The following is a 13,019-nucleotide window of genomic DNA, read 5'->3' as shown; positions in this document are numbered from 1 at the left end:
CACAGTTTCTGATGAACCACACGTTTACACAGCAAAGCATGAATTATTATCTGACTTCTGTTCAGGTAAAATAAATTGAACCTGAAGAACCCAATGGACATTTCCAAGTCCAAAACATTTCACAGTTCTACTGTATTGCTATATAATATGTTCTATTATTAGTTATGAGAACATTACAGAGACCGGAGGACAAGTATTTCCACTTCAACTTTAATCTACAGTCTCATAAAGCTTCGTTGGTTCCTGATGTGTTTACATACCTCATAACACAGAACAAAAGAAAAGTGAGAGACCATATGAAAATACCAATAACAATCAAGGATGTGGGGACAAAATACCTGCAGAAAAACATAGATAGATTCGTGGTGGGGGTGGGGGGGGGAGTCGGCTGTCTGTCAACTGGCAAAAAGAGATTTCATAACTCTGAACAAAGCCTTTCCCTCAAGCAAGTCCAACCTTTAATTACAAAAAAACAACAGGAGACCACGGCCACCCAATATTACCTCGGCAACCTAGATAAAAATCATACAGAGCAAATAAAGCATTTAAAAAGGAATCAAGGGGAGCAATAACTTTGCAGCACAACTCGCAGACACGGGAACCATGACAGAGGGAGAGGAGACGAGCGAAGCTGGGAGATGGACGATGAGCTGCTCCAGAGAAAGGAGGGCGAAAATTGATGGAGCCTGGGGAAGCAATTGATACTTAGTGGACAGGAAGCAGGCTGTAGGCAATTATCACCATCTCTGGCATTTGATTTAAGACCGTCCGGGTGTGCGATACTGGGAATTAATCACATCCAAGGTAGATACATCAGGAGCCTATATCTGCCTTAAATTTCAACGATTCTTCTCCATCACTGGAAAATGTAACTTGGAGATGTTGTAGTTAGCGCAGCAAATTCATTTCTACTCACTCAGGGTGTATGTGCGTGTGCATATCAAATATCAGAAAAGGCACATACAGAATATGCATACATATGCATACATAAACTATATGTACAACCCATGAGGCTATTGCAGAGTGAGCAAGATACTGTTCCCTAAGTAACATCTGCGTGAAACGTTTTTTTTAATTAAATCCTGTAATATTATTCTTAGACTATTAGGCAAAATTACAGCAATAATTGAATTTTGTTCACTCACACTGAGGGTCTGAACATCCAGGCTGCAGATGGCTTAGGACGAATACGCCGTGCAACAACTGCAGGGCAACACGATCAATAAAAATGCATTAAAAACAAACGTTGACCTGCAAGTTTCATTTTGAAGCCCTGTGATCAGCGTATCAGTCGTATATGTTTTGAAAGACATGCAAGGTCGTCTGTGCCCCCTAAAGGAAAGATTCACTCTCGTGAAACATCAGTTTTGTGGGACAAGATAGATCTTGACTGAGTGATTGACCTCGTCTGTCCAGAAGAACTGCCCATAATTTCCTCGCTGGACACGATCTAAAAGGAAAACAACAAAGACTAAATCCCTGCTTGTACTGTACAAAATAGAGACATCCGTTTTATTTTAGTTTTTAATTATATTTCCATTGCAACAACACAACGGTGCGTGTCATCTTTCAGCAGTAAATAGGCCAACAGTGTCATAATAGTTTACTTAATCACATTTTAATTATTTATGAGCCATCGAAGTTTAATTATGAATATTTTCTGATACGATGCCAGATTTGTACTCATTACTCAATAGGCCGTTGCTGTTATTAAGCATTTCATTTAAATTATAAAGATTTACAGGATGTTTTGTGTTCGTCTACATTTCACAATCTACCTAAGAAGGCCAGGCTTTTATGAAAAATCTAATAAAAACTGTATATGATCATGTTTTATCCTCACAGGAACCTCTTCAGAATCAACAAGACGACAATCCATCCAATATGCTGTAGTTTCATCTTTGCTGTTCTGTGACTGTCGAGCCCCTGGATGCTCTTACCGAACAACAAGGCTGCCCCCTGGTGGTGTAGGGACGCAAACAAATATTGTTGTATAACTGAGGTACTGTAGGTCTGTGAAACAGCTACATTTTAGAGTACACTTGTCTTTGTTGCCCATTAATTATATTTACCACCTAATATTAGTCCTGGTCTATTACTCTTCTCCAGGTTTTCAGTTTTGGAATTTGCAAAAGCTGAGAAGACCCAGACATTTCAAAAAAGGGGGATTCAAACACATACATTTGTACATTTGTGAAACAGTTCAAATCAATCTAAAACTATTACGGCCTAAAGCTTTTTGGTTGCTTATAATGTGCCTCACCTGTAAAATAATGAATATGAGAATTCAAATTCACTGTAACACTTTATTTTTCTTAAATACAACAGAATATTAGTACAGTCAGCCACACATTTGTAGAGGCAGAAGACATTCTAGTCACTCTCAGCCTGCCTTCATAAAGGAATAAAAGGAAAACCATGGGTGGCATCAGAGGCTATGTTTACACTAACAAACATGTAGTCACAGGTCACGTGTGGGGACATTACACAGACTTGCAATAATTTCCTGTAGGCTTGCACGAAGCCTAACCATAAATGTTACTTGCCCAACACTAACCACAGACCCAAGAGTCAGAAAATTGTCGCCAAAGGTAGCCTACGACACAGACACACACAAGTCACTTACATGGTGTGCTGGCTATACTCCAGGGTTAGGGTTAATTGGCATGCAACTTAGATAATCACTTTCCATGTTGCAACAATCAATTTAGGGGGAAAAAGCACTGTGGTCTCTCTATCCAGCTGCTCGCTCCCTGTTTGAACAATACTGTAACACAAGGGAAAGAAATTAAAATCGCAGCTTTAATCGTTTCGGTCTTTTTGATGATCGGGACAATAACCTTCTGTCACAGGCCGGGCTGCGGAGAGGCTCTGATTAAATGGGCATCATCAGCCTATACAGAAGCCTTTTCCATGAAGCATTAGACCACATGTGCCAAAATGAGTTTCACGCAAAACAGTTTTATTCTTTTTGCCAACCAATTCATAACCCTGCACAAAAAGGCAAAAAGGGGGGGGGGGTACAGGTTCACCCAGGCTTCTCTGAACCCACAACAGCAGAATAACCATATTAACAGCAGATACCTCCATGCATGTAAACATAGCCAGTGTTGTCAGCTACAGTAGTATACAGTGTTGATTCAGGCAGTGCATGAGGAGACCAGGTCAGTAACTGCAAAGATTCACATTTAGGGGTGTTGAGGTTAAATCTCACCAGTAGCATGTTTGCAGTCGGGTCAAGAGAGTTTAAAAGTCGACCCGTCACTTCTGACATTCTGTCTCTGAATTCGTCCTCCAGTTGTACCATCACTGAAGCAATAACAGATTCATTGGCACATTAAACATCATCATGATCAAAGAGTGCTGCAGTGAATATAGCATCATTTCTGACATTTAAGATTTTGTGAGATAGGAATCGAAGTAACATTACCAGTGAGCCGTGTGTGTGTGTGTGTGTGTGTGTGTGTGTGTGTGTGTGACATTTCTATAACCAGAGTCAAATAAAATACAGTAAAAATGAACCGACTCTTCGGAGTAACAGTGCAGCAGTATGAAATGGTGTATTCATCGCCATTAAAGACTCGATAGGCAGGACGACACCAGACATAAAGCCCACTCTGAAAGAAGGAAGCACAATAGGAATGTGCCGTATTCCACAAGGACAAAAAAATGCATTCAGGTCTGAATGCTATTGAGTGAGAGAAAATGGGATGCAAACAACTTTCTAAGGAAATACAGGTTATTTACAGGGTAAGAAAGAAGTGCAAGGCTAAACTTTCAGAGACATTCACACACTTAATATCCACTCGATATACCAAAAGACATGCGTAGAGGCACATACATATTCATCATACAAAAACAAAATATGCCAAAAGCAGAACACCAGTCAGACACAGCGTTTTGTTACCCAAATCTGATCAAACCGACATTGAAAACAATGCACACGAAAGCATTGGTATCATGGGATGTGAAAAGGCAAAAGCTGATGGTCCAGCCCTTTGAATAAAAAAAGATTAACACTACCACGACAACAAAGTGACATCAGTAATCTTCCATCCATCTCTTGACCAATACTGAGTGCCAGCCTCATTTTCATCATAATTCAACGGAACACTTAGAACAAAGCGTCTCCTTATTTTTATAAGAGGTAAAATATTTGGTTTTCAAATTGGGTTCTCGACTTTCCCAGAATAGGTTTAAACATTTGCATGGCACTGTTAGCGCGTTGATAAATATATATATTTTTTTAAATAAATCCTGCTCTGATCCCTAAAGAGAGGGGCTGAATCAAATTAAGGAAATGTCAGAAAGGTTCCTAACTAGACAAGAACACCAGTTCAAATTGGATTGGAATTGGTGTTTGACTGTAAAATACAAAGTATAATCATGCTAGCATGATTTGAATTTGAAAAACCAAATTAGATTAAAACAATGAGATATTTCTAAATACGATTCCATAAAAGGCATCTTTAGAAACCACTATTTTTCGGCTCTCCTTGACTAAAGTGAATTTTTGTATGGTAAAGTAAAACATTCCTTGAGACTACGACTTCATAAAAACCTTGCAGACTAATAAAAGAGCAGAGTAACGATGCAATGACTCATTGCAGTGTTTAACTACTACCTGTATTGCTACTGACAAATTGTAAGATTCCCTTTTCAGTGAAATTCAAAAACACAATTATAGCTCACGGTAGTTTGGCAAATCACAGTCACTGTCACAAACTGATTACTTTCAATAACAAAAACATTTGAGTAATTTGAATTAATGGTTAAATTACTCTTTTTTTTATGAACTAAAATTTCAACTCTTACTCCTCCTTCTCATGGAGAACGGCTCGTACACGCTTGCGTACATAAAAAGCGGTAAGCGCACTGCAGCAGGCAGTGAAGATGAAAAGTGCGACGGCGTCGTGCGCCAGATCGCCGTGGAGACGCTCGTAGAGGGGACGGCGCTCCGTGAAGTCTGTTCGCAGTGCTTCGATCTGCGTCAGGGTGCACACCACCACGAACACGTGAAAGATCTGGTGGCCCTGTCCAAAGAAGTCACACTTCCCAGGGAACAAACTCTCTGGGTGAGGGCAGCAGAAGAAATAGGCGCTGATTAGGAAAAAGACCACATGATACAAATGGTACGCCACAATCGGGTCGGAGCAGCCGTCCCGGTAGCAGCTGTAGATGCGGTGAACCACAGGGCTTATGTCTAGACAGTAAGCCAAGGCTGAGGGCACCACTTGGAAGAGCTTGAGGACAAACTTGGGTATCTCAGGACTGGCATATTTGCCATAGCAGCAGCCAAAGCAAGTAAGCCAGGCCAAGAATGCTGCTGCAGGTAAAAAGATGCCCTGGACTCTGGTGTGCCACTCTTTCTCTATGGCGTAGTAGTAGTGTGCCAGGGCACTGCCATACTGGTAAACCGCCACGCCCACGTAGTCGAGGAAGTAGAAGCTGTAGCAGGAGAGCTCAGACTTGGCGGAGAGGAGATGCGCGAGTGCGCTGAATGAGAGGTAGGTGAAAGCTGCCAGGAGAACAATGAAGAGTGGCTGAGCGTGAGGGTCTCGCAAAAAATCGACCGTCTCCGAGATCTCCTGCCACTTCACCAAGATGATGAGGGCAGCCAGCAAGTGGGTCCACACGTTTAGGGTCTCATTGTGCCTTTGGAAGAGGGTGAGGAAGTAGTAGCGCCAGCTTTGGTCTGGCTGCCTATAGCCGGTGAGGATGTGACGCTCGCGGAACACCCAGGGAACATCGGACACCTTCACAGTGCAAGGCAGTGTGGGGAAGGCCGACTCCAGCAGCTGAGGGATCTGACGCAGCTGCTGGGCGTTGATGAACAGGCGACCGATCTGCTCCATCACCACTGTCGCCATGGCAAACTGCAGACAAGAGAGGAGGGCAGAAACAGTGAACAGTCAGCCATTATTGGCATCTGTGTGGCCTTCAGCTGGTGTCAGAAACTGTGTGGATCTGCATGTATACGTGTATAAATGCATTTACAGACTGAGGCTGAGTTTGCTCCCGCTGCACCACCACTATTACAAAGTAAACATGCTGTGCATTGTAGTTGTTTGGTCACTGAACACAAAAAAGACCAACAACAAGTTAGAAAATCAATGGTCCATTATCAAGCAAGACGTCAGTTGAGGCTTCCATGGTTTGCTTGTTTCTTGTTTATATAAATTGGTTGGTCAAACAAATGTAAAATTCTAACAGGAATTTCTTTTCTTTTTTTGTTTTTCAACAAATGATTATTCAAACTATAAAGTAAATAGAAAGGTTGAATAAACAATCTGGTCAAATGACAAATAAATAATAGATGGGATACTAAACCATTGACATTTTCAAAACCTACCTTGGTGCTGCAATAACTGTTATTTTGTATGAGAAGTTGTAAAATGTCACACTGATTTACTATTACCTTTTTGTAAGTTATGGTTAACATGTTACCAAACAATTAATACAATCACCAAGACACTGCAATGACACAGAAATATTCTGATTCATAAGGATCTTTATGACCAAAATAACAATGAATAATATAAGTCCAACATTGGTTCTCCTTTTAGCTCTGTTTTGGTTTCCACCAGCACCTAAGAAAACTTTCTGGCACAGTGTTCACGAGCTGGTATCTGACCAGATCCGTCTGCTGTTTGGTGCTGGGCTTGAACAATTGTTTCCAAAGGGATTATCAACGGTCGGCTGCAGCTAGAATCACGGTTGATTGGAGTGACGTCGTCGGGCCAGAAAATCAAAAAACAATCCAAAGGCTAAAAGAGACAAGCAGCAATGTTGAGTGGTTATGCCCTTTGTGTGATTTGTTCCTTTGTTAACAGCAAACATGGATTAGTGCAGCTTTAAGTGCTCACACTTGGAAAAGTGAATTACCCTATGTTTTCATAATTTCATGGGTTCTTGTGGATAAGAGTGTTATTCATGGTGGCAGTAGAGCATTGATTGGCGTCTCTGGCTTGTTCCCAAGCCCTTAATCTGTTCTACATCGTGATACATCACTTTGAAAGACTGCTGGTAAACACGCCACATGGAGCTCAGGTTCAATAACATTCTGACCTCAGCTACGCTTATGGTCATAAATTGTGGCGGTCGCACCTTCTCTCTCAATTCTCTGTGTCTTTGTTTGCAAACCATAAAGTGTACTTCCTGAGAAGTGTATAACTTGAAGGAGCCATGGCCGTTTCTACACATCGTGCCCAAATTGCAGTGGTTCAAAAGAAACAGGACAGAAACAAAACACCTTCATACAAATTCACCGTAAATCACTATTTTGCAGAAAAACCTCAACCCATAGTGGACACTTCAACGTATTTTCAATGGTGATGCTCTCACAGTGCCAGAGCTTCACTGTAGCCACCTTCATTTACTACTTGTTGTCTTCGGTCTGGACTTCAGCAAGTGGAGCGCTGCTCGGTCGGACTGAGGCTACACTGGGTGATTGATTCAGCCAGATGAGGATATTCAACCTCTTCACTCTGAATTGCTCTGTATGTTTAGGATTGTTTTCCCACTGAATGATGAAATGACGTCCAATGAATTTGGGCATCTCTCAACTCTTAATCAACTCTGAGCCAAGTTTGAGATGTTAGGTTTTTTTTTTTGTCCAGGAATTAAATTTAAAAAACGACACAGCTGAGCAAATGAACAGCTAAGTGTCCAATTACTTTTGTACCCTTACAATTAGACCAGTGCGCATTAAAGGGGCTATATCTCTCAAGACTCTTAATATTGAATATTGATGTAAACACACTCAAATTAATGCTGAGACTTAATGCAGTGGCCATTAGTGTCTGTCAGACTGAATGCAGTACAGCACAGAGCTTGAAGAGCACAAAAAATGAGCTCATGCCCAAATAGTTATGGTCCACTCTGTGAACGATGTGGGAAATGACTGCCCCTGACAATGGGGCTGATATGGATGTTACATAATATCAAGGAGATCATTCCTTTTGTCATGTTTTTCAAATCTTGCTCAACTGGTTTTTGCACTCACCCACCTAAATATACGACCTTAGGCTACTTGCAATACACACACACACACATACACATACATACATACATACATACATACATACATACATATATATATATATATATATATATATATATATATATATATATATATATATATAAGGGAAATGTGATTTCAGGTTGCCAGGTTGCTTTGCAGCAGATTTTGTTTTTCGATTGTTGCAATACCAACAATTGTTCTTTAAAATTAAAAAAGAAAAAAGGAATATAGTGATCCTGACTGTGGACACTGCTGGGTTGTAACTAATGTAGGCGACATCTTCTCGTAGGATGATCAGGATTTTTAAAATCATTGCTAGATTTTTCTGGATTGACCTCACAGGAGATGTGGTGGCGAGCAGCCGCGGAGGGATCGGGCTGAGTGGGATGAACGCAGGCCGAGCGAGCAGCAGCAGCAGCAGCAGGAGGAGGAGGAGGAGGAGACGCATGTGAGTGATGAATGGGAAGAAATTACGTAACACAGCCCCATCCGAGTCCACTCCCTCCGTCTCAAACAGGGGTGTCAATCCTTTGAAATATTCACGGGTAAAGGGGAAATGCTCGATTATGCCGGGGCCGGGTGTTTCGTTAACCCCGGGCCTGTAATACACGGGCCTGTTGCAGTTAATTCCCACCCGGCGAACGTGCACCTGATCGACATGTCGCTTCACATTCGAGAGCCAGTGTCCGGTATAATTTCCTCCCCGGGCCTCGCCTCAGATCCCCGCGTGCATCGCAGACATCTCCCGCGAGGCGTTCACGGACCAATTTCAAAGAAATATATCGCTGCAAAAAAAACCAAAAAAACCGCTTCACGCTATTTCCCTTCGATCGTTTCACGGAAGAAGACGCCGCGTGCGCTTAATGGAGGAAAAAAGAAAAGAAACAAAAACAGATCGTGGCGAACGAACACCGGGACATACCTGTAGATGTTCGAATCACTGCAAAGTGTCGGGCGAGGCAGCGAGTGGATGGTTCGGAGCCGTGCAGGATATAGATAACATTGTTCGAAGGGGTGAGCGGATGGAGGATGACCGTGACGGGAGCAGCGCCTGGCGGCTCTCACAGCGCAGCCGCTGGGAGGAGACGGGGCCGCGTGACGGGTGGCTCCTCTGGCCAATCGGCAGACAGCGCCGCTGCTATTTCCTGTGTCCTCGCCGGATCGCTCTGACCAATGACGGTCGCCGCCTGGCCGCGGAGCACCACCCCTCGGCAGAAAGATTCTTCCACTGGAAGAGAGAACGCGAGACACTCCCATGAGGCATTTCTGTCTCACCAGGCCTGTGGGTACCGAATCTGCTGATTGTCTTGTTGTATAGCCCAGTTAATCTCATGTGGGTCTCTCTCTCCTGCCTCACGAAAATACTTACTAACGTGAATTAGTTGTAAAATATAATGATCTGATGCATGTATTTTCAACTCATGTGGGGATCTCCATGAGATATATATATATATATATATATATATATATATATATATATATATATATATATATATATTGAATCTTAGCATAATATCCATCCACAAGATAACTTTATATTTGCCTTTTCTTGAAATTATAACGTTGTTCCTATAGAGGTGTTATTCTAGATTCTATTAGACTGCTACATGAAAACACAGGCTTTAATAAAGGTCAAAGGGACAATTTGAACATGGTCTTCCTTTCAACATACCATATGCACCATTTACCCCTAAACTGAGACATCTATGTGGGACCTGTGGCCATCCCGTGGATCAGGACCACCACGACAATGGCCATACATATCTGTAAGTTACACTCAAATAAGGTTTAGATCATTCTACACTTCTATATTGTAACAAAGCTACCTGACGGGTGACATTGTGTATACCTCCTTCTTTGTGTTTTGAATTTGACTTCTAAATTGCTCCCTCCATATCAGTGTGATAACTCCACTGGATCTCATTTGGTTATCAAACCAAGTAATTTTCCTGCCTGACAAATGCGGCCAATCATGTTTTATGACTCAGGGGTTCTCCCATTTCTAGCACGCAAGAACACAATTTCAAATTTGCAGATCTTACAGAAACAAAATTTCAGTTCAATTTTCCCAAATTCAAACCATCCTATTCAGTTTTTATTCCCAGTAGAGATCGATTCAAGGTGTGTCTAGGATAATACTGAATATGTTTTGGCGTCCCGAGTAGGCTATTTATCCAAACAACTATTAGCTCTGTCTCAACCTGAAAAGGGCCAACCTTGGATGTAATATACATTGGTAATGGCAGCAAAAGTTATAACAATCATGATCAAGAATCCAAAAATCTAGAGCAGGCTGAGAAAAGGGTCCTGGAGTTAGGCCAGTCTTTGTCCCCTGTGTCGTCAGACAGAGGAGGAACACTGCACTACGAGACAAGAATCTTGTGGGCTGATGAGCACAGCGGTTTCCACTAAACATATGACAAAGATGGTGATTGTGCTGCACTGTGGCTGCGTGTGTGCATAGCAATGCAGACTAAAACACATGAAACTGTGTACATAGTTATGTCACACTTCAACTAACATTATTATACTGTAACCACAAAGAATTAAATTGCTGAGAAATCTGAGAAACGACCATTAGACTATTACGATGTATAAAGACATGTAGGATAGGTCATTTCATGTACAAAATCTCTAACAGTTTATGCAGTTTTTTTTCGATGCAAGCTGATCCATGAGTGCATCGGTGTGTGAATTTCTATGTGCAAATATTTTACATTGCACTTCATGAGCCCTGTTCAATTATCTGTATTTTTTAAATAATGCAATATGATTCTAACTGTCATGATACTATGAACTGTTAATTGAAACAAAACAATTAAATATTCAAATACACGGACAGTGTAATTTCAATGTCTGTTCAAATGTAATTCCCGAAAAAAAAAAATCCTGTTAAAGAAATTAAATAAACAAGAGACAAATAAGAAAAGTGAACTTTTACAGCCTTTACTAATGATATGGTTAAACAGGTTTAGTGGCTTTAGAGGAATCCGTTGAGCAAATATGCACAGCTCCTCTGAACTTACATGGATGGCACTTGGCACTGGGTGACATTACCAACATGGGGTGAAACAAGATAGACACGGACTTGCGAGCCTGTGCAAGATGCAAGCAAGTGTAAACAAACGCAAAAGCGCTGATAAGATTTCTGCCTACTTACACACAACCGTTGCCACATAGCTGTGTGAAAATGTCTACAATTCCGAAGCCCCTGTTGCAATTGTGAGTATTCGACACATGCGACAGACTTGTGTGACCAGCTTTAAGAGTTGGAGAAATCTTGACATTTTTATTTGAACATTTCCAAACTCACAACTCACTGCAAGAATTTGTGACAACACAGTGACTGTGGCAGCTTGTAACGCTGGTTTCCGGCGCTGCATGTGCATGATGATATCACTGCATGCAGGTGTAACATTGCAGCTCTGTCTACTAAGACTCACACTCCTCTTGTGCTGAACATAGCATATTTGTGTCCCTACAGTCCAAAGACAAACCGGTTGGGTGGATCTAAATCAACATTATTCCCATAGGTGTGCGGGTGTGTGATAAGGTTTATATGTTGCCTTTAGTGATAGATTGGTGTTTCCCTGCACTTTGATTAATCTTTGCGGATACATAGGACACAATAGACCTTCCCAGATATTATCATTTTCACACAGGACATCAGACAAACGTTTGGCTGGGTTCCCCTTTAAGTGAAGTGACGTTCTGTACGTCTTTGCCGTACTGCTCTACAATGGCATTGCCAGCATACACATCCTCTTTTAATGATGTGGAGTAAAATCAAGTTTAGTTGTGTATTGTTTTTTTTCCCTTGTTCACTTTATGTTCGGTACCAAAAAAATGAAAGATGACATTAAAAAATGATTAATAAAAAAACAAAATGGTGACATATCAATTGAAAGCTCAGAGTTCCCTGATGCCAATAGTTTGTTTACAGCTTTCCGATCAACTTTAAACGATATGCAGCCGAAGAAGAGCAAAAAAAATGTTTGTATCAAAAAATTACATAAAAATTACATTTGGAATCACAAATGCTAAATGCTAAACATGAAGCTATGAAGCCATGCGGCATCTGCACAGAACGGGGAGACGCTCGGCTACACGCCAATGTCAACCCTCTTCACCGACACGAAACACAATTAAAACACCAAGCAACAAGTCAGCATATCGCATGAACATGACAACTTTACATGATAATATATCACCGATGTCTGACTCGATAGCAGCTGCTAGCAACATGCTAACAACACAAGCTACATATCGTTCTAAAGCCCAGCATCTGCAGATTCCAACGCTATCCGTCCTCTAACTCTCAGACAAACATTCAGCTTATCAGCCGCTTTGTATCAACACAGCAGCGTACATTAATTATGTCTTACCGTCGAAGTATTTCCAGGTGTTTTGATCCATAAATCCGATTCCGTTAGCTAGCACAAAGACCGCTCGTCATTTCAAGATATTAATCCGCCTGGTCCGTCCTACTTCAACTACACAGGAGGAAGTTACATATCCATTGGCGTAGGGGGAAAAAGGCCTCACAGTGGGTTCGCCCCGCCCCCTCACAGACAGCGAATGGTGTCCTCGGGAGGGGTTTTGATGCTGCCCATCGATTCTACTGGCTCAGATGGATCTATAGAAGTGTCAATCACCAGGCTTGACCAAACTTTACGTTGAGCCTGTTCGAAGGTCTGACGACATTACTTCGCACTACAAAGATCGTTTATGGGGAGACAGATGCTCACTCGTCTTCATTTAAACAGTTGTATTAGATGTACAGAGACATGTGGGGGAATTAAATGAGTTTTGCAGGAGAAACCTCACATGGAACAGAGTCTGTCGGACCATGTCCCTACTAAAGCCTGTAACTTTGCCCTGATTCACGTTATCAGCATGACATTTGGCACAGATCATGTTCAGATGTTGTTCTATGGATTTGAAGAGGAATGGGCTCCATCTGCATTATTACATAGGAGATATTCACTCGGCGGAC

At 41.7% G+C, this 13,019-nt stretch overlaps 1 protein-coding gene across 3 annotated transcripts; it reads right to left on the bottom strand.

Moving 5' to 3' along the window:
- Window positions 1–2,292: 2,292 nt before the first annotated feature.
- paqr7b (progestin and adipoQ receptor family member VII, b) lies at window positions 2,293–12,699 on the bottom strand. Of its 3 annotated transcripts, none has more exons than XM_035625699.2 (3): window positions 12,409–12,643; window positions 8,946–9,251; window positions 2,293–5,876 (listed from the first exon to the last, which is right to left on the bottom strand). In XM_035625699.2, exon 3 carries the CDS (start codon window positions 5,868–5,870, stop codon window positions 4,812–4,814), a length of 1,059 nt encoding a protein of 352 aa, XP_035481592.1. In that variant the 5' UTR covers window positions 5,871–5,876; window positions 8,946–9,251; window positions 12,409–12,643; the 3' UTR covers window positions 2,293–4,811. The 3 variants fall into 3 exon arrangements, 2 of the variants coding, with proteins under 2 accessions (XP_035481592.1, XP_035481600.1); XR_007030821.1 differs by lacking the exon at window positions 2,293–5,876 and adding an exon at window positions 5,898–6,767 and having other exon boundaries at window positions 12,409–12,699; XM_035625707.2 differs by lacking the exon at window positions 8,946–9,251 and having other exon boundaries at window positions 12,409–12,650.
- Window positions 12,700–13,019: the final 320 nt, after the last annotated feature.

This window comes from Scophthalmus maximus, chromosome 1 (genome assembly GCF_022379125.1).
Source record: "Scophthalmus maximus strain ysfricsl-2021 chromosome 1, ASM2237912v1, whole genome shotgun sequence".
NCBI classification, from domain to species: domain Eukaryota; kingdom Metazoa; phylum Chordata; class Actinopteri; order Pleuronectiformes; family Scophthalmidae; genus Scophthalmus; species Scophthalmus maximus.
Note: the sequence above shows the minus strand (reverse complement) of the source record. Positions and strands in the feature narration are given on the sequence as shown.

Excerpts from the sequence above, each read along its gene's own strand:
- paqr7b (XM_035625707.2), bottom strand. The coding sequence starts at position 5,870 with ATGGCGACAGTGGTGATGGAGCAGATCGGTCGCCTGTTCATCAACGCC.